At 39.6% G+C, this 22,509-nt stretch overlaps 1 protein-coding gene across 1 annotated transcript in view; it reads right to left on the bottom strand.

The window, feature by feature from the left end:
• Nucleotides 1-2,000: 2,000 nt before the first annotated feature.
• The window catches only part of grapa (GRB2 related adaptor protein a), a 34,115-nt gene continuing 13,606 nt past the window's right edge, over nt 2,001-22,509 (bottom strand). Inside the window, exons 4-5 of the mRNA XM_004560696.5 lie at nt 15,442-15,610; nt 2,001-3,275 (exon numbers count right to left, since the gene is read on the bottom strand). Coding sequence (XP_004560753.1) covers nt 3,090-3,275; nt 15,442-15,610 — 355 coding nt within the window. The 3' untranslated portion in view covers nt 2,001-3,089. The remainder of the gene's footprint in view (nt 3,276-15,441; nt 15,611-22,509) is intronic.

The following is a 22,509-nucleotide window of genomic DNA, read 5'->3' as shown; positions in this document are numbered from 1 at the left end:
CCCCCCGTTGGATTGCGGTAGCTTATTGACTAACTGTCAGTGACAAGCCAGGGATGACTCTGTCAGGAAGAATGAAAATAGAGGTTTGTTAGAACAAAAGCAGTGACAAGAGAGTGAAAGGCAACAGAAGTGATTGAGAGCAGAGGAATGGTCAAACGTAACCCAGTTTACCAGCTTCATGTCAAACATTACAGTGTGGTGAGAGAAGCGGCTCTGCATTCCTTACATAACGGCGGCCGAATGTCAGCGCAAAACTGTCCTTAACATTGGTGACGTGATGCGTTATCGCACAGATCTATTATTATGTTGACAGAATTACATGCCAGTGAGGCGTCTCCTGGCACAGGATACAATAAGACCATAAAATGAGCAAGTGTTGTAAAACTCTAATTACCATATAAGTAACATGTACATATTTGTTGACACTTTTATAAAATACACCTAAAAGACAAGTAACAACTCTTTTAACTTGACTAGAATTTCATGTTTAGGTTGTGTGGATATATACATGGATATGTTTTCCTCTTTAAGAGAGTTTTAGACACGTCTAAAGTGATTCTAGTTTTTTAGTTCCTTTTTGTTAACCAGGGTTTGATTTACTCAATCATAATACCAATTTTTGTTTAATCAGAGAGATCAAGCTTTATTGTATTTGCCCGTTGTGCTCAGTGTCCACTCAAAAATGTATTAAGATCCAGGAAAAACTAGTAGATTGGCACGCTACAGTAGCTTTTCCTGTTGATGCAGTTAACAAGCTGATGTACTTAATCAGACTGAGAAAACTTTAAAAAAGATAGATGTTGTTTATATGTTAAAAGCGGGTCATTATATTCTCTTGCAATAGATACCGACCTTCGGGGGCCCAAGATGTACCTGTGTGCCAAGTTTGGTTACTCAGCTCCTGATGGTCTATGAGGAATTAATGGACAAAGAAACAAACAAACAGAGAGACAGCCCTTATTATTATTATTATTATTATTATCTGAATTTAATATAATTATATTAATTAATAATTATATCATTTAATTTACTGAAATTGTGATGAATATGCTGTGTACATATGAAAATAATGCCCCTGGAATTTTGCTGTTTGACATTAAACAGAAGAAAGACTCATAGTGGACTCTATTTGACCGGGAGCATTTCCATAACTTTTAAGTGTGGAGGCACAGGGCAGACCAACAATGGTGCTTGGAGGTAGCAGGGAGGATCAAAATGCTTAGTATATTACTTATTAATATTTAATAAGTTTAGAAAATTTATGTACAAACCACAGTTTTTAAGCTCATATGTGGCCCTGCCTCCAGATTTATTATGTAAAAAGTGGAGCTGCATCAGAATTTAAACCTAATCTTTTGATGGATAGCTGAAAAAAGTTATAAAATTATAATTTTACTTACATGGCATAATAATTCACTGGTTACATATTCAAACATGTTTAAAATACCTAATACCTAAAGTCATGTGAAATAAAAACAAATCAGAATCATATACATGATATTATTGGATTTTAATTATTGATTTATTCATGTGTATGTTCCTGTAATGTTGCTCAGCAGCTTGGTTATAAAACTGAAGTTAATCTGTAAAAATAATAAGTATCTAAAACTTTAAATTATATAGCATTGGGCACAAATTCAATAATTGCATTCAAAATATGGAGTAATCTAAAGTAAAAGCCGAAAGTAGCATAACATTGAAATACTCAAAGTACAAGTACATTAAATCTGTTAAATTTAATTGACCATTTAATTAAATGGTTTGGGGGATTGTGAGATTAGCAGTGCTCCAATGGCTTTGGTAGAGGGAACTTCAGGATAAAACTGATTATAAAAAAAAAAAAGGGGGGGTGGGGGGGGGGGGGGGGGAATAGCACCAACAAAACTGATCAAGATCACAGCAAATTATGGCACATGTGACCTTTTCATTAAAAAGAACACAAGATCATTGTAAAATACACACTAAAAGCAGATACAGTAAATACCAAATAAAGTCCAAGCTTCAGGGCTCAAAGATGTGAATGTATCACTTTATTTCAATGATTTTGTTACAGGATAAGGAAGACCGATCCAAGTTCTTGCTGTCAGTCACATGAAGTTTGTTCCTCTTAAGCAACTGCAACAGTTTCAACAGAAGCAAAACATGTATACAATGTTTAAATTCACTTGCAGTATATGTATTTTAAGATCACACGTGGATAAGAATAAATACTCAAGAACAAACGATTGATCAGTAAATTGAGTTGAGCATGTTACATTTTAAGCAGTGCGTTTTTCTTCTTTTTTTGTATTAACAAAGCGATGTCGGGGCAGTGTTCGTCTTACTGTCACACTGTAACACAGTAACTCCTTTCACTGGTCCACTGAGCACACTCAAACACACACACACGCACACACACATATATACGCGCACACAGATACAATCAACACAATCAACACACTTCTCACTCCCTCATCGTCACACAACATGCATGTATGTATGTAAAGACTGCAGCTTTACACCTGTACAGACACCCCCCCCACACACACACACACACACACACACCAGCTCAGTGACAGAGGAATCTGCTGTGTCAGTATCCTCTAAGTGTTCACATTCACAATGGCTTTCTGTCCAGCTCCTGGTGAAAAGGATGGCAAAATACTGGAGTAAATGAGCCAGAGAGCAAGCCTGCCCTTCCTTCAGGAGTTTTCATGGGCCACACACTTTTCCCCTCAGTTTAGTGTTTATGTGTGTTACTTTTCTAAAAGCTGTAATAAATGATTATAACTGGGAGTATGTATGACTTTGAATATATGTGAGAGTTCTCCACAGTGTAAAGGTCCATGTCTGGATCGGAGGAGAAAGTGGAGTCTTCAGGATCAGATGATCAGATGAGCCTGCAGCAAAGGCTGATTTAAAGGGCGACATCACAGGGGGGCATTGGGAGGAATCAGTTTAGGGAACGGGTCGTTCGGTGGTAGCTCCGTCGTTTGCTCCAGGAAGTTGACGGGCGAGTGCAGAGCGGGGGAGCAGCGTGAGTGTCTTTCAGGATGGCTCGTCGGTGAACCCGAAGGAATGGCCGTGCGCTTGTTTGACACGAGGTCAGGTCACTGGCAGTGATAAATGGGCTGGACGTACTCTGGAGGGAAGTAGCCCACGCGTCCATGGCAACGGCCCCTCCAGCGCACCGAATCAGAGCAGTCAATGAGTTCAATGACATCACCACGCAGGAAGCGTAGCTGGGACGGGTGGTGCGGGGTGAAGTCGAAGACAGCTTGGGCATGATGGGAACGCTGTGGGTCAGGAGGGAGAGAGGGAACAGGAGGGAGGGGAGGAGGGAAAAAAAAGAGAGTTAATCACACATTTTCATCACAACAGTAAGTTAATACCCAGTTAATAGCGTCAAAGAAAATACTAAAAGTAACCCACCCCTGTGTTGAAGACAGCTATCAAGCTATATAAGATTTACACATTAGCCCGGGGAAGTGAACCTTAAAGCCAGAATTGGCCCAACAAAGACTCCAGTATAAAGTATAAATGCAAATATTATACAAAATTTTAAAATGAAAGAATTTCTGTATTCTGAATTTTTTAAAGATTTTTTTGTATATTTTTCTTCAACCACACATTTGCCATTTACAGAAGCCTCTGTTAAAAAACAGGTAGAAAATTACTGTTGTTGTTGTTGTTGTTGTTGTTGTTGTTGTTGTTGTTGTTGTTGTTGTTGTTGTTGTTTTTTATAGTGTGGACAAGTGAGCTACCAGAACTCTTTCTGTCAGTTTACACTTTAAAGTCCAAAGAGTCATAATGACAGTCTTCTTTCACTGATATAACAAACTATTATGACTGAACTTCTTTTTCTTAAATTAAAATATCTCTGAGATTAAATGTGCAGTTAAACTTCTGTACAGTCACAGAAAGGGGAGTTTCACTGGCCTGCTTAAGTAGGCTGCATGTGGCCCACGATGTAAAATGAGTTTGACATCCCTGTATTAGAAAATGAGAGATGAGGCCTTTTCATCGCACAATATAAAGACACCACATGTCAAATGTCAATGAAGCTCTTTTTTACCAATTCAATCCAGAAACAAAGAACATGAATGCTACTTTTCTATTTTTAAAAGCTGGAAAGGAGGCAGTAAGCTTCTGTAATCCAACATCTCCCACATAAAATGAGTCATAACACACCGGTGCAATGTGTGTAGTATTCAGTGGGGTTACGCTGTAGCAGCATGGTGTTATTTGCATGTGACGGTCAAATATGTTACTCGTCAAATGAGGGGGTTGTAGAGTTATTAACGTGTTTATCTCGCTACGTTTAGATGGCTGCAGAAACCAAATCAACTTAATGTCCTGCAAAAGACAGCTGTTTCATGCTGATTTAATATCACAGCCAGTTTTGGGTTACCTTTGTTTTTTTATCAGTGACTCCCAAAAATATGTCTTTCTTTATGTTAAAGTAATATTTATACATACCAGTGCGTTTTCTGCTTATCATCAGGATATAAGATTATAGAAAAAAAATAGAGCACACAGTTTACAAGGGCTAGTTTGGAAATTTCTCCACTACACGAACTTAAAATGAATGTTGGTCAATAAGGTTCGCTGGTCTTATCTCCTAAAGGCTTTGAGAGGTATTATTTAATTCACCAGCCACAATCTAGACAGTGAATTTTTAAAGTGAGCGCAGTTTCTTTGAAGCAGGAGGCCAAACAAAACAAGAAAAAGAATACGAGCTCCAAAGAGATTAAATAAGTCTTGGTAAATATGAAAAAACAGTCTATGTATTCACACATTCATACAGAGCACGCACTTGGTGACAGCAGGAAGGAAAAACTCCCTTTTAACAGGAGAACCCTCCACCAGAAGAAGGCTAAGGGAGGGACAGCCATCTGCTACGACCGGCTGATGTTGAGGGGTGAGAGATTAATAATAACTAATGATTACATGTACAGTAGTGTGTAAGCACCTAGAGAGTGAAAAGAGTTGAATGAAGAAGAAACACTGTCCATCATGGGAAGTACCCATCAACCTAGGCCTATTGCAGTGTATCTAAGTGAGGACTCAGGGGTAGCTGAGCCCTGATTATGAGAGCTTTGTATCCTGAATCCAATCTGGGAGCTGAATTCTCTGCTCCCCATTCTACTTTTAAGTATCCTAGAAACTGTTAGTAAGCCTGCAGTCTGAGAGCAAAATTCTTTATTAGGGTGATACAGTACTATCAGGACCAGGGAAACAACTAGATCTATCCAAGAGTAGCATATGCTAATGGACAGATACTTATATAGCACCTTCCACTACAGCTACAACTACACTACAACAACTCTCATTCACCCAATCACACACACTACTTCTGGTACTTCAGCTTCCTCCCACAGTCCAAAGACATGCATGGGGTTAGGATAAATGGCTAAATTGGCCATATGCATGAATGTAATGTGACTTGTTGACTTGTTGTTTGTCTCTCAGTGTTGTTCCTGTGTTAGACTGGAGTACAGTCCAAGGTGTACTCCCTCTCTTGTCCTATGACAGCTGGGATAGGACGGTGAACTGAAGGTGAAACTGATGAAAATGAATGGGTGGCTGGTTTTGTTTCGAGGGCTTCAAGGACTTGTGATACTGAGAAAGTGATGGAAGCTTTAAAGAAAACCATGCGTGTAGGGCATATTTTCAAGGGGAGAGCGAGTACAGACACACAGCGATGTTAGAAAGGACCTAACAGACAGAAAAACAAAGAACATGCTGCTTACTCCCACTCCAGACACACCACTAATCTGGCCCTGTTGGGTTTAAAGTTACCATTCTGACACATTCCACTTTCTTTACCCTTCGATTCTCAGACTGTCCTTACCTGACAGCAGGTTAATATCAATGAGGCAAGATATTTTAGATTGCTGTGACACTTTTATGGTGATGAACATCATGTGCTTTGCATAAAATTCTCATTATGCGCACCTTCATGAAGCATGAAAATCACTTCGCGCCACTCTTCTCCTCAAAAGCCTTGTTTAGCGTTGGGTTTTATCCGATATTTAAATTGAGTAAATGGTAGATTTTAGTTTCTCTTGGTCATAAAAGAAAAACACAGAGGGATGGGTATGCAACGGAGAGGTGCTATCAGTCCAGAATGATGAGTGTAATAAACACACATGCCCACTAAAAATAACAACAACAAACAACGGTTATAATGCTTGTCGCTGTGATGTTTGATGGCAATCCAGGGCAAGGGGAGCCGCTTTAAATTCAGCCCTCAGATTCTTCTCTCTCTTCCTCAAGATGTTTTTCTTTGAGTTCACAAAAGTACTGTTTTTCTTCTCCCTCGATCGCCGGCCTCCTCTGATCGCTGCTGACTCGTGAAGTAAAAGCAGTTTAAGAGTGGCAGAACAAAAGTGGCTATTTTAAGGAGAGAGGCTCGAACTTAACTAACCCGGCTATCACTGGCGCTCCCACAGAAGAAGGTGGATGTGATGTGAACTGCGAGGGAGCGGGGAGGCTGCAATGAATACCAATATTGTTTTTTATATGTAGGTGCGTAGATATCTATGTTGCAATTCTGGGCTTTTTTATTGTGGACTGCTTTATCTTAGAGTAAGGCCCAATAAAATGACATCCAAGTAGCGGTAGGCACACAAAACATGTACACAGTTACAAACAAGTACATGCACTAACTAGACAGTGGGATTAGGATCAAGAAACCCAGACAGAATCCATCAGGCCTGCAAATCTATAAAATCCTCACAGTCTTATGATTTATTGTTTCACTGATCTAGTCGAGACTTCTAGTTTGTGTGGGTTGCACAAGAAGAACCCTTTCATTCTTGTTCTCTCTTGTAAAGACAAATACAATCCATGTATCCTTGTGATTAGGGTTGACTCTACCGCCTAAGAGAGCACTGACAGTACAGCTTTTGCTAGTTCCCTTGTGCACAGAATGCAACGAAAATTCCTCCAATACTGCTTGTTTGCCCCTTTGCACAAGGTCCAAGTTTTCCAGGGTAAAAGGGAAGGCTTTGCAACACAAGGACATGAGGATATTAAGGGATGTGTTAGGAGAATTATTTCCTATTCTGCCATACTGAGATAAGAAGCTATCAAGAGCCATGTAATAAGCTGATGTGGAATTAGTTTGGGAAGACAAACCAAACAATAGGAGGGTCAACACACACACACACACACACACACACACACACACACACACACACACACACACACACACACACACACACACACATACAAAAAAAACCACCATGGTGCAACATGATTCAAGGACTCACAAGTGTTCAACACACTCGGTTCACGTCTGTGAAACTGACCTATTTAGTCGAACACAAAAAGTAAGAGAAACACTGAACACAATCTTTTCATAACCTCGTCTTTCTTTATAATCTAAATGGTTAAAGGGGGGGAATGAACAGTTTTTTTCTTTGTATTCTTATTTCTTTTATGAAAGAAAAAGAAGTGATGCTGTGAAGAAGTGGATACTGAATACTGTTAATATTTCATAGCTTTGAGCGTGCACATCAAGCTCACAAAGAAGAAAGAGCTGCTGAGCAAATACACAAGAAAGTGCCAGACTGTTTATTTGCCAGTTTGCCATATTGTTGTCTGGTTAACTGGTCTTTAGGGCAAATTTCTTTCATTTAGTATTTTCTTTGGGGTTTTTTTCTTCTCCAAAAATGGCACAGAGTATTTTGTAGCTCACACAATTCTGTCCACAGTGGCACCTCGGAGATGCTTAAGAGTCCTTCTCATGATCAAAACCCAAATAGAAACCCTAAATATGGTTTTGCCACCATAACCAGGTTAAGTCATTCATCAAACAATCTTTTCTCCAAGAGAAGTAAAGCGTGAGTTGTATGACCGTGTGCAAACGCTGCCAGTGGAAGACGCTGGGTGTTGGAGCTTTGTTGATGCCCAAGGCCAAGACGCGAAGACCAGCTGACTGTGATTTTATATAGCTTGACGGTGAAAAAGCCAGATGGGTCCAAAGCTAATATCAATGTTTCATGTGTGCTTTTAATCTGCGCATCTACCTACTGGGAAACCAAGCCCACTGATGAAGAAGAATTGAAGATAACTGGATACGGATGGAGCCAGTGCAGAAATGATCGGCTGGTGTTTACATGATTGCATCTCTCTTTTTTCCCCCCACCTTTGATCCTCTCACAGATTAAATTGTAAAGAAGTAGAAGGCTGTAGAAATACATTATGTTTATGGAGATTCAATGCTAAGGAAAGCTCTCCACAGACAGGCACAGAAAATACACCTTAAAGCTCAAATTAAAACAGTAAACACATATGGAGACATAAAGAACTGACTAAGCTGCTGTGATCTCGTGTGGAAAGACAGAAAGGCTGCATAGCCATGTAAGGAAAGCACGGCCCCTTTGGCTCTGGGGCATGATGTGATTCAGATTCAAAGTGACCTACAGGGCAACAACATCACAGCCAGTGTGCTAAACACAGAACGATACAAGGATACTGTATATGACCAGCAGCTGACACTTCACTGTAGTTATTTTCACTTATTTTTTCTCAAAACAAAGTCACACTGTTGCTGTATGTGGGCGAAACTCCACAGCAATGGATATAGAATTAATTTGTCATGTCCTAAAGGTACAGTGTGTAAAAGATGTCTAGATGTCTGTGGACTGCAGCCAACGGAAGTTTGTTTTCTTACTCTTCCTAATTCAAGTGCATAATCCTAGCTAAGGTGGCCACTATAGGATAAACAACTCTATTTATATCTTTCTATATTTATCTGTAGTGAGCATAGGCTGTCTGCTGTTTAAGTCAGCTGGTGTCTACGTCTGTTTACTCTGGAGGAGGCTGTAAAACATTTAGAAGAGAGTCTGATGAGTGAATGAAACTCACTTCTGTCTGATGACTGCAATACTGAGGTGAGTTGTTGATATCGTGAACTTTTCTGTGTTTACCCCAGCTAGCCTCTGCTGTTTTGGCTCACAGTAGAGCTCTTAGTCTCTATTGTTGCTGTTAACCTCTGTTAGCTACTGTTAGCCTGTGTTAGCTGCTGTTGGCCAGTGTTAGTGATATCCTGAACGTTTCTGTGTTTGCCCCAGCTAGCCTCTGCTGTTTTGGCTCACAGTAGAGCTCTTAGTCTCTATTAGTTGCTGTTAACCTCTGTTAGCTACTGTTAGCCTGTGTTAGCTGCTGTTGGCCAGTGTTAGTGATATCCTGAACATTTCTGTGTTTGCCCCAGCTAGCATCTGCTGTTTTGGCTCACAGTAGAGTCTCTTAGTCTCTATTAGTTGCTGTTAACCTCTGTTAGCTACTGTTAGCCTGTGTTAGCTGCTGTTGGCCAGTGTTAGTGTTATCCTGACCATTTCTGTGTTTGCCCCAGCTAGCATCTGCTGTTTTGGCTTACAGTAGAGTCTCTTAGTCTCTATTAGTTGCTGTTAGCTTCTGTTAGCTTGTGTTAGCTGCTGTTAAAAGACACTTAATGAATGAACTTGCGATGTGAGTAATTAAATGTAATTAAACTTTGTAATTAATGTAGTTAAACTTTTATTAGAGGGTAAGTGTGATTTTTAGGACACACAAGCCTAGCTATATTACAATATTGGGAATAAATGAGCATGTAGAGCCCTGACTTCAGTTCAAGAGATGAGGTTTGATGTGAGGAGGAAGACAATGAAGTGGAAATGAGGGAGGAGAGCGAGCAGTGGTGAAGGAGGAGAAAAGCATAATGAGAAACAGATCATGAAAATATACATGTACAAATGTTCAATAGTCATATAAGTACAACATATTTTTCTATTACATACGTTAAAAAATAAGTGACTGCATTTTTAAGGTTAGCCATACATGTAAACAACCAACACATGCCACATTTTATATATATTATTATTATTATTATGAACACATGTTTCAGGAAGATAATTACATAACACTGTCCTAGTGGACCCTTAATAAGCTTGCTTCTGATGGGGCAACTTTCTGACCTGAGACTAATGATGCTGCGTAATATAAAGACAATCAGAATTTGGTTTTGTGCCTGACTCCTGTCACTGATGAATGGAACAGATATGATATAATATCATAGAACCAGGAAATTAAGCAGAACCAAATGAAAGAAAAAACAAAATTAAAAAAAACAATAACAACAACATTATTTGGTAAAACAGAAACAGTCTTTTATGGTACTTGAGGACCATGAAAGCCATATGTAGTGATAATGTGTATTTTTGTGTTTTTCTTTTTTATTCTACTGCACGTATGTGAGCAAATTTAAAATACACTTTAAGTAATATTGAAGGTCCTGCTAAATGCTGATAGCAGAGTGGAAGTGGCCTGAAGATAAGAGCTGAAATAATCGATCATGAGTAAATGAATCTGCAGCGAATTTTACATTTGCTTCTTTTGTTTTTAAAGAACAATTTTCTTAATTTCCTTAAATCGGCTCTGTGGCGTTGTGATTAACACATTTGCTTTACATGCAAAAGATTGATGGTGGAAGGGTAAGAAGAGTTAAGGTTAGGATTAGCATAAAGTGCTTTTACAGATCCTTAAATGTACAATATGTAGAAACTCCACTGATCATGAAAGTAATGCTGCTCTACTAATGCTTAGATAGACGCTGGGTGAACAGTGGCGGTTTCCATAAGCCCTATTATTTCTTAAGTTTAACCATATTCTTAAAAGTAACAGAAGAGTCACAGCTGACCTCTAATACCTGCATATTCATTGAGAATTCAGGGCAAATTGCCTGTGTCATCATAGTAAAATATGAGACAGAATAAATGGGGTGTAAAAAGCAATGAAATTAACAACCATAAACATCTTGTTAAAGCCTCCAGGCTGTTTTCTAGCAGTAAGTGCCAATAAAAGAATACAAGAATGCAGCATCTGTCCTAGTTTTGTTTCTCCTGTGTTCGTATTCCACTTCAGCTTGAGTTTGTCAGAAGTCACTGCACACAAGTGGATCCAAAAGTGTGTTTTTGAATGAGCCGTTTGAGCAGATGGAGAGAGGACAGTCATCCTTTTTGTGCTATTTCTGCCCAAACCACAAAGCCAGAAGTCATAACATAACACCACCTCCTCTGTGGTGGTGTCGTTGGTGTAGCCTTAAGCTTCCTGTGCATGAGCATGAGAAATTCTCAGAAAACTGAAATATTCAGAAACAAAACCTGGTGTTGTTTTCATGTGCTATTCACTCGCATTAAAGAGAATTCAATTATCACAGTATTTAGGTCATACAGTTTATTAGTCTCCCGGGGGATGGCTGTAGCCATCTTCCGTTTAAGTACCACCATAACTGCCTAAAGCTAAATTCATCACTTCACACCTGCTCCAGCTGCATTTGCACAGAGAGACGAATGCACTGCGCATCATCCCGAGTGATTTGGAGCACGCTCTGAACGGTTTTATGACCAGCCATGATGCAACTAATCAGGAGCTCAATTTGCAAAAAAAAGACTTTTTTTTAGGATGAAAAAAAAATCTGAAGGTTTCCTATTCCATGAGACAAACTACAACAAATCTAGAAGCAGCTACTCCAAAAGCACATCATCACAACGATCAAATGCATCATCTTCACGACTCAGATATGCATACATTTTGTAAATTTTGGCTTTTTGTGTGCGCTTTTTTTGCCGTGTTAAATGGTTCATTCAGAAGGATTTTGGTTTACATAATTTTTCTACTGAATGCCCAGCTGCTTTCCTGTTGGGTGATGTCAGCTGCTCTTGCTAAATGTCTTTAATAAAATGTCCCACAATTAAAGTCTAACTTGTGGACATCCACTTTTTAACCTTTTGTTAAACAGTAAAGGTAGAAGTCAAAGTATTATTCTTTATCAGAGCAAATAGCCCTTACAGGTTACCCTAGCCTATTAAAACAATCTTTCCTTGGAGCCTGCTGTCCAGGCAACTAAGGTCATGTTAACAAGTGCCACGATCAATAGGGAGCTACCGTTAGCATGTGGGACTGATAGGACACTCAGGTTTCTTCATATCAGAGTAAGCATGGCAGACACCTGGATGATTTTGAGGTAGTACTGGGCGGGTCCTCTCATCCACATCGGCTCCAAATTTGGAGGGGTGGCCATGCACATGAGCTCAGTTAACCTTCGTATAGCTAAGGCACTGAGTATGAGTTTACACAGAAGTCAGTGCATTTTAGTGTCAATCCTGTAAATTATAAGTGCAAAGGTGTATTTTATTCTTTAGTAAACAGACATTTCCTTTTTTTAACGATGGTTTAAAATAATTTAGTGACGATTCTGGTGGTTTTACTTTGGGTTAAGGCTAATAATCTTTTTCTCTCTTTTTGTGGTGACATAAAGTATATTACTGCAGGCGTTCTTCTCCAGGCTGGATCAGTAAGGATGCTATTATTACTTCAAGCAGAACATAAAAGGAACATGGAGAAAGGAGGGCGAGAACTACAATGTGCTGCTACCTTGCCTGAAATACACTCGTGCATGTGTGTCTGTTTATTCCCTGCCTCCCTTTAGTTGTAATAACAGCACTGACTCATTGGCCACTAACATCACTTCTTCTCTGATCATCTGCAAAACACCACAGAGCAGCAGTGACTGGCTATCTGCAGGCCACCACCTCGGATGTCAGCACCTCTCTGCTTCTTTTTTGGCACTTCACAGAGCTGATCGTTAGGCGAAAGGTTTGATTTCAAAGGTGAACCGAACCGAGGCAGTGAAAGCAGCGGTCGCAAACAGATCCCATCTGCAAGGGTGCTTTGAAAACAGATGGCAGCATTAAGGATAAAGCTTGGATGTAATTCTAAGCTGCTCCAGAGTTGCTTTAGGATCATGTCTTCTTATTTGGGGTATTAAAAACATTATTAAGTCAATAAAGAAAACATGAGACAGCTCTATGGCAAAATTTGTCTGTGCATGTACTGTAAACACAGAGTACGAGGGAGCTCTTGCATTTTCTAACATAAAAACTGCAATTAAACCTTTATCACCACTATCATCTACAATCAAAAGAAAACATGCAGAAAACTGAAAAATCCAACTTCTTGAGGTTAAACGATCCAAACTTCAACATCATCTGTAGGCCATCTGAAGCACTGATTCTTAACTGATACTCAGTTGAGCTGTGGGCTAAGTAACCACATATGATGAGATCCATTTCAATGAGTGATGTGAGCAAAATTTACCCTGTCACATTCTGTTAATCCTCGACTCCCATCGAGCCCAAAATGAGAAAAGTGTAAAGTGCTCATGTAAATGACTTAAGATCAAGCCCATCTTGATTGTGACTCTTTTATTTTAAATATACAGGATCTGGAAATTACACTGCGCTGATATTACTCTTATGACGTTACGGCTCCCTAGCTGGAATAAGTAAGAAAGTCTGTGCTAAAAATCCAGCTGAGAAATTCATCCAGGGCACATTAAGCTTATGCCTTTGGCTTCTTCTGTGCTTCATATGATTGTAAAATACTGGACTCCATTCAGAAGTCTGAGTGAGTTACATGTTATGCATTTTGCAGGACTTTTTGTGTAACATAATTTTGCACAAATGAAGAAAAACAGCAAACCCTATTTATTTAAAATAACATATAGTACTGCGCAAAAGTCTCAAACTAGCCCTCGTTTCTTTATAGTTTATTAGGAAAATGACAAATAGGTGCAAGCATTTAATTAAAACATGCGACATGCACGATAATACAACATAAAACACCAAATTCTGACATTGTCTTAAGCAGCTTAACAAGCAAATGAAAATGATAAGATACAAGACTTTTGCACAGTACTGTAAATGACTTTTTGTTTGTTTAAAAGAAACTGGGGACTTTGTGATGTACAATAACAGCCAGCTGACAGAGTAGCAGGAGTAAACCATGAAGACAGGAGGCTGACTAAAAGAACGACTTAAGACAAAAACCACGCATCCAGCAATGCCAGACATTCCTCGGTTTCATTTTGAGAATTATAATTTTTGTCAGTGTAGTAAATGAAACATGATCTCCATGTGACAGCTAACACTGGCAGATGACTGCACTAAATTGATCGTTCTGTTCGCCGATGAATCGAGGTCAAATCTCGGGGCTGAAACCACAGAAGTGAATATGATGTTATATGAAGTATTAGCTTGTGGTTTGTGTTACAGTGACACAAACATGCTGTCAGGTCGGGATTGCTGTGGATCGGTGCAACTGGGTTCGCCTGCGGGTGCGGCACTGCCTGCCGCTCCCAGGAGTAGTTACTGTGCAATACGAGCTTGTCTACATAATGACAACAACAACAGCAGCTTTTCCCATGATGACGCCTTCTCAGGAACTAACTGTCATTTCTCATACTAAAAATCAAATAAAGTACTACTAATGCTTGGGCTGTGCTTCTGGTTTACAGCTGTAGTATATCACTATCGTGTGCAGTCTTTTGGAGTCTACATATCACACTCTACATAGAGTGTGATCCACCTAAGACTGATCGGGTGATTGAATTATGGAGTAAAGTAATAATATGCCCAAATTTGATATGTAGCTACCTCATGACTAATGCGTAGAATTGCCTTTTAGAAAATCAGTTTCCTTTAACACTGCTGTGCTCAGTCCGTCTGGCACGCTGTCTAAGATGACTGATTTGATTTTGCTCCAAACTGGCGGCTGCTCTGTGATGTTTCATTACAAGCTGCACCTCTACGTCAAACATCAAACTCCGCCGACGCAGTTGCAGCTCCAGAAATTCCACATATGGAGTTTTTCCCATAGTTATCAGCTACATTAGATTGACAGGTTATGCCTTCGAGTCAAATGAAAAATGAATACTCAGCTTGTTATGTTTGTCCAGGCGTACTGATTTGATAAGCACCGGATAATTTACTGTGTCTCGCCTGATAGTTAACATGATGTATGGGAGTACGGCGGAGGGAAGAGGAACGAGACAGAGACAGATGACAGCAAGAACAGATGTGTCTTAAATGGTTTGGTGAGGACACTCATAAGGATAATGGGATTAAAAAATGCATAGGGATTTTTTTATTTATTTTTTTTAGGTGATTTAGGTACATTTAATTTTTGTTTAATTTAATATATTCCATTTCAAATAAATTATATTCAGGTTGCTTTTAAAAACTGTTTGTTTAAAGGGAGACTTTTGTTTACATTTTTACTTCTACTCCTAGGACTCCACTGGAACACATTTGCATTAGTCACAGTTTTAGCTCCTGCCTCTTTAAGGCCACCCCTCCCTTAAAGCACAGTTTAATCTGATTGGTAGCTCCTCACCTGGCTTTCACAATCAGAATCCAGTGCTAGCAAGCTAGACCTCCTTATCTCACCTGAAATGACCATAGAAGGAGACCTACAATGAGCAGATTGAGCTGAAAACTGATTGATTAGATCAGTTTAGAGGGTTTACTTTGTTACAGTACAAATACGAAAAAAAAAAAAATCAGGTTATAGCTTCCCCACTTAAATTTTATTTTAGATTGCTTTAAGAAAACCATGAAATCAAAAGAAACTCACCCTGGCGAAGTGCTCGGGGTCTCTCAGAAAGACCGTCCTCTCCTTGGCGATGCTGTTGCTGTGGTAGAAGTCCACCAGCTCGTTCAGAGAGGAGAACGCCTCGTCCCACACGTAGTACTGACTACAGCGATCCTGCAGTACCTTGAAATGCTGAACATGATCCCCATAACTGCAAAGCAGGTAAACAAAGAGATGCAAACGATCATAAAACTGAGTATCTATGAGGATATGTGCTTCCTCGCAGTAGCATACCTTAACTAATGAGTTCCATTTTTTTGCCATTTTGTTAACTAACACTAAAAAAAATACAAAATCGTGAGAAAATCCTTATTTTGTTCCTCTTGATAAATCTTAATTTTGCTCATTTCTTTCTCCCCTGGTCATCCACAACACCACCCTGCAGTGGCTCCATGCTCACAAACACTGAGAATCACTGCCACAGCCAGTTTCCCTTTATTGGATTAAACTTCATGGAAATGAAATCTATAAAACACACTGGGCAAAATTCCCAAATCTCATTAAAAGTTTGAATATTTACTATTGTTTATATGGGACAAATTGCATATATATATATATATCTGCAACAACACGGGTCATTTACTCTCAGAAATAATTTGGAAACAAAACGGTGACTTGTTAACTGTGTTGACGGTGCTTGGGCTCAATTTAAGGTCTATTGTAGGAATCATGGCTGAATAATCCTGCTTTTTAATCATGTACTCTATTGTCAATCACAAGGTCTCTTTATTTTTCTTTTAGTTTATTTCTTTTTGTCTTACAGTACATCTGGACCAACTATTTCTTAATAGTCTTAATGTTTAGCCTGCAAAGCCTCCTCCCAGATGTCAGCTGCTGATTGGACAATGGATTTAGTGCATTTCAATTTGCCTCTAAAATCAGTGGAGTGACCTCTGCTTGGTATTATACGTATAAGCAAGAGAAACGCTTGAGATTACAAGTCTCTTCCGTAAGAGTGTCGTGTCCTCGCACAGGCAGAATTAACCTGGTGTGTTTTTCATTTTGAGCCGGAAGCTGTGCCCGAGTCCAATCCCAGGACCCTGGGTTGACTTAAAGCTGTTGAAATAATGTGAAAACAGACAAGCTGTTACAAAGAGAAACCCAAACTACTGTGGAAATATCTAACACAGTCAGTTTCTCAGAATTCATAAAAGCAGACAATGACATTTTCACAGACTGCTCTGTGAGTCTCATGTCAAATAAACCCAATACCCTTTAAATTTAAATAAATGTGGTTTAGATGCTTTGTAGCACAAAATCAGCAACATTTTTAGTCAGATTCTGATCAAAGCCAAGCAAAGCAAATGACAAATAATAATAAAATAAAGCCATAAGTGACACAAACAAAAATAGCCTAGGTGTTGAAGAGCTTTGCCTTGTTGTTATAATTAGAAGAGTTTGGCCAGCATTCATTGACAATCATACCTGCTCCCCTTGTCCTGGTCTGTGGTGGTTGCTAAGTAACTTCCCAGCTTATCTTTAGAAATCTGGACATCTCACCGTGATTACATGGTTACATAACTGCGTCTAACATGCAGCGGAAATCAGTGCAACACCCCCATATTTCTAAACACATCGCAGAGTAGGTGTGTGTGTTAATGTTATGTTAATGATTGCTAAAATATCACGTCGGTGGTTAAAGAGAGAGCCAACATTCTCTCTCCCGCTTCTCTTCTAGCGCAGCGTCATCGGTGTGGATGGAAATACCGCCATTGAATGATGCATCCTAATAAGCGAAAAAGCACAATGTGGGATCTCTTTTTGGGGGGATTTGTGGTTTAACCTTGCTCGGCTCCTTCTGAATCGCGTCTGATTGGCCGTGCTCCAGGCTCGCGGAAAGTAAATGAGCATCGGCTTTTTTTCACCCAGAATTCCTTTCTCTATTCAGACACTGTGCTCCTGTGAACAAGCAGAGCTGGCTCCCTTATGACTGGATGGCATTCAGCTACACCTCCACCCTGCCCTTCTTTCTCTGCCTCCTCTTTTTCTCCAGCCTGTGTGTCCTTGTTTCTCTCCTCTCACGATCTGACTCCCAAAACTGAGGATTTTATTTTGCAGGAATATTAAATTAATCAAATGTGTCTTTCTAAAATGACAGCCTACCAGCATGTGAATATTAACTCATTCTGTATGACCAACAGTGCTTTTATTTTGCCCACAGGTCTGGTTGGCTTCAGCTATTTTGGTACCCTGTGCGAGGGTTTGAGGTTTGGTGAATAAACTCTGAGGAAAATTTCTGAACAGCCAGAAGCAACAAACACAACTTCACCTTGAATTAATGTTTAATCGGGTCTTAATTACATTTAATTTCGGGGACTCTTACAAACAGATCTGTCTGTGCCCCTCTGGCAACACACGAACACTGTGTTTTAAGCTGTAGTGTTCCTAGACCAATGCTGGGGTGGTAATGTTCATGAACTGCTACTTAAAGGCCACAATTTTTTTTTATTATTGTCATATTGTTGCCATATCATTGCTGTCAGTGCAGACAATCACCTCTTAATATCAGTTCTTTCTAACTTTTCTCTCTTTATCTCACTTTGTCTCCATTGCCTTTCTTAATTCAGCTTCACACACACACACACACACACACACACACACACACACACACACACACACACACACACACACACACACACACACACACACAGCACAAAACTGTGGTCTTCTGTCAGAGTAATCTTCATCAGCCCCAATAATCTCCCAAGGTGTCTGGCGCCCTCTGCTGCACCCTACTGGTGGGGCTCTGTAACTGCCACCAGCTCTGCAACTGTGCAGCAGCTGCTTGTCTGAGGGAGCAAATCACACAATAAGCCCCTGCTGGATAACGAAGTCAAAATAAGTAAGGGGTGCTGTGAGAGGTGAACAGAGACGAGAAGATTTTAAAACAGGATGTGAGCTCAACACGGACTTTCCCTCGAGGGGATTCACAACAATGTAAAGCACAATTAAACACATAAAACAGATGGAAGAAAAGAAGGTAATATTTGAAGTTATTCTGCACCCTCTACATCCTTCTCAGTGGTAGTTTGAAATTTGAAAGAGAAAATTTATTTTCAGGAAATTAAAAATTATTATTATTTTCAGGAAAAAGAAATCAATAGAAAACGAAAAACAAAAAAAAAATTAATTTCAGTTTAGCTTTGGAATATTAATGTGAAACTGGCATCTATCATTAATGTTTGACATGCCCAGCCCCTCCCCCACCGGAAAAAGTGCCCATGCAAGTGACCAGAAGCTAGCTAAATACTGGCTGAACATTAAACCACGCTTGATGCTAAATTTACCCTGCCATGCAAAACACAAACACACATCAGTATCAGGAAAGAGGTAAAAATAATAATAACGCAGTTTGAGACTTTGAACACAAATCATGAGAAAACTAGCCTTAAAAAGTATTTAAATACTATTTTTTGCTGTATCGCAATGGCAACACACCTTATTTAGAATGAAATAAACCATAATCTAGAGTTAAATACTTGTATGTAATCAAGAGGAGAATGCATGATAATGTAGTTGTAACAATATTCGGCGATGTCATACTGATGGTTTTATTAATTATGACGGTGAAGTAGAGACAGTAGAGAAGCAGTTTGCTGTAAGAGCGCAGACAGCATCTGTCTCAGCTGGATCGCTCTCTCGCACACACACATACACAAAGCAGTCTCTCCAAGTGCCCTCTCATCTCTCTGATCCAGTGTAATTAAGGCCCACAGCGATGGAGAGATTATGCTCTGTTTCCGAGTAAAAGGAAATGAGAACGAGAGCAAGAATCTAAGAATGAGAGTGAGAAAGATTGAAAGACAGAAAATGAAATAGATTTAGAGATAGAACTCAGAGTCAGATATACTGTAGATGAGGACAGCAGTTACATTTCAGACTTTTGCTCTGCGCCAGCGCTATTGTGTGTGCTCAAAGGTCGTCCGACCATCTTTCTCTCAACTTCCCCCATCAATCTATTCTCACTTCCTTGTTCTTGCTGTCTCTCTCATTCTGCCAGCCCCCTTGTCTGATCTGCTGTTCAGTTTCTAAACCGCTGCAGATGTCTGGACTACTTCACACAGTCACACTAACACCTCCGGCCGACAGTTTTTAATCTGTGTGTGTTTGTGTGCCCATGTGATGCAAATTGCTGATTATATCATGTTTTTGTGCCAGCTAGCGTGCATAACCGTCTGCCGTATTACATGCGTTGTAGGCCGCCATGCACACACATTTTGACCACCAGTGCGTGCACGTTTTAAAGGAGCGTCCTTGCATGTCAACCAGGCATGTCAGTGAGTGAGTGAGGGGGGGGTTCAAACCGCTTGTGGCATTAATAAAGCATAGCATGTTTTGATAGATGGCTGAGGAGATAGGAAGGAAGTGTGACCGTCTGTGCTCTGAGGGTGCAGAGCGAGAGATGTGATGAAGCAGAGAAGGGGAGGAATGATAAAATATGTTTTGGTGGAGGCACTTTAATCGAAACTGTGTTGACTTAGTGGGCTGAATATTTCTACTGCATATTTAAGTCATTCGCGTCCACCTGAAACTTTGGGAAAGCGCTCATACCCCTGACTTCAATCAATTTTTTAAAATCAAGTTAAAACTGTTTACTTTCATGTTTTTTTTGTCTGTGTGCAAAGTGGAACAATGCAAGCATCCAAAATAAAACCAGGATTGTTGGAAAAGCAGCGCTAAAAATTCCATGCTATGCTTAACAGCAGTTGGGCAATACTAACGATGCTTTTCTCATTTTGGATGTTTGTTAAACGTGTATTCTTTTTTCGGCTTCCTTTTTTGTTTTGACCGTCTACATGAATAATTAAAAACAGCAGGACTTGCCATCCTAAGGTGACAGAAACTGTCAGCAAGCACTTCTGCTGAATGAGTCATGTTGGTCACAGGAAAAGTCTCCAACAAGCAGGCCTCTTTAAGCAGAAAGCTCAAATGACACCACTGTCATGATGCTGTCAAAAGATTTACAGATCTATGTCATGTCTTCACTTTTCATTAACTTTGTTCACCTTAAATTCAATAACATTTTAAAATTCTTAAGTAATGAGACTTTTACGATGCTCTGTGATTTCTTGAGTTCAAGCTTTTTTGTGGTACATTTATGTTATGATTGAAAATCTTTTCAATCTGAGTGTTTGGAATTTGGGGAATAAATTTAATATAACTTTTTGTATCTGCTTTTTCTCAGAGTAAACTCGGTCTAAGCCTTGAGAGAGAGTGAGAGACAGAGCGAGTTTGGATTAATTAAAATGAGAAAAAAATGAATACATAAATAAGGAGGAGGAGACCCTCTGGAGCCTCTCACAGAGCACGTGATGGTCGTACTTGACCGTGAGAAAACACAACAGAAGGAAATATAAAGTCCTGTCCTTCTCTGACACTGTTCTTGCTTTGCCTCTTTCTCTCTTCCCCGTGTTTACGTTCCTGTCTCTCTCTGATGTGTTTTGGTCACTGAACTGTGGTATTAAACTGTGCCAGTATGAGTTATGGTTCAGGCTATGAAAACCTGACTTTCTACTGAAAATTTATGAGAAAAGCTCTTATTTGGGTTTGAATACAATATCCTCTCTCTAACAGGCTGTGGTTTTTGGTATCTGACAATGTTTTCCTGGTCTCAGTCATGTTGGCTGTGGAACTCAAACATGTCTATCAATGCCGGGATTACACATATTTATTGCAAGTAAACAACTTAAAGGAGAATTTCACAGAACAAACATTATTGTGCTGTGCACCACACATACAATCGCCAGTTACTTTATTAGGTACCTCTATTCAACAGAGGTGGCAAAAGTAGACATTCTGTACTTAAGTAGAAGTACAGATACTAGTGTACTCTACACCGACAGTTTACTGTTTAGGCTATCTTTATATTAGACAGTATAACGTTAGTATGAAGGTGGAATTCAGTCAGCAGATATAAGCATCATCAGCTTAACTTAAAATTCATCTCTGCTACACCCAATGTAACCTAACTCTGACCATGAGAACCACAGCCACTGTGCACCAGCCCAACACAGTGCTTTACTTTAAATCAACCACATTATTTATCCTGCACAAACATGCAGAGTATTTTCATGCAACCTTTAAATAACAGTTAGTCTATCTCAGGTTTTTTTGTTGGCTTTTTTGCAGCACGTTTCACAACATGAAAAAAATACATTGTCACATATACAGGCACAATATATGATTTAAAAACATGAGGTTTATCAAACACCACTGAGCAGTCTTTACCTTTACATCTAACCTCTCTTCCTCCTCTCCTGTCCTGTCTTTCTTATCTTTCTCCATCTCTGAGTAAAGTTAGCTCTCTTTCTTTTCTCTCCTTGTTAAATACAGCAGCTGGACCTTTAGTTAGCAACACACTGTGTGACAAACTGCACACAAACAGTTTGCTTCTTGACACATGAATAGGATTGCCTTTTGTGCATTAGTGCTGAGCCTCAAATCGGTTTGATGTGTGAAGGCCCGCAGTGATAATAACTCCCCTCAAATGCGTAAAACCAAAAGTAAAAAGCCTGTTTTGAAAGCGTAAGGAGTAGAAAGTACAGATATTCGTTTAAAAATGTAGGGAGTAAAATTAAAAAATTGTCAGAAAAATAAATACTCAAGTAAAGATACCTGAAAATTCTACTGAAGTACAGTAACAAAGTATTCGTACTTCGTTGCTTCCCACCTCTGCTCATTAATGTAACAAACAGCCAATCACGTGGCAGCAACTCAGGGCACTTAGATATGCAGACATGGATGTCCTGCTGAAGTGCAAAGTGAGCATCACAATGGAAAGAAAGTTGATTGAGGTGATTTTGAAGGTAGCATGTTAAACTTGTCTGACTTGTACTTACATAGTGCTTTTCTACTCTATCTGAGCATCTGAAGCACTTTCTTACCTCACACACACATTCACACAAGCACTCTTTTCTGGGTCGAAGTGTGTTTACGTTCACACACTCACATTCTGATGGATACATCGGGGGCAACTCGGGATACTAAAAGCAGACTAGAAGAGCTGGAGATCGAACCATCAACCTTCCGATTAGTAGACAACCACAGTGT

The sequence above is a fragment of the Maylandia zebra genome, linkage group LG4 (assembly GCF_041146795.1).
Source record: "Maylandia zebra isolate NMK-2024a linkage group LG4, Mzebra_GT3a, whole genome shotgun sequence".
Classification (NCBI taxonomy): Eukaryota; Metazoa; Chordata; class Actinopteri; order Cichliformes; family Cichlidae; genus Maylandia; species Maylandia zebra.
This window is presented reverse-complemented; position numbering and strand designations above follow the sequence as displayed.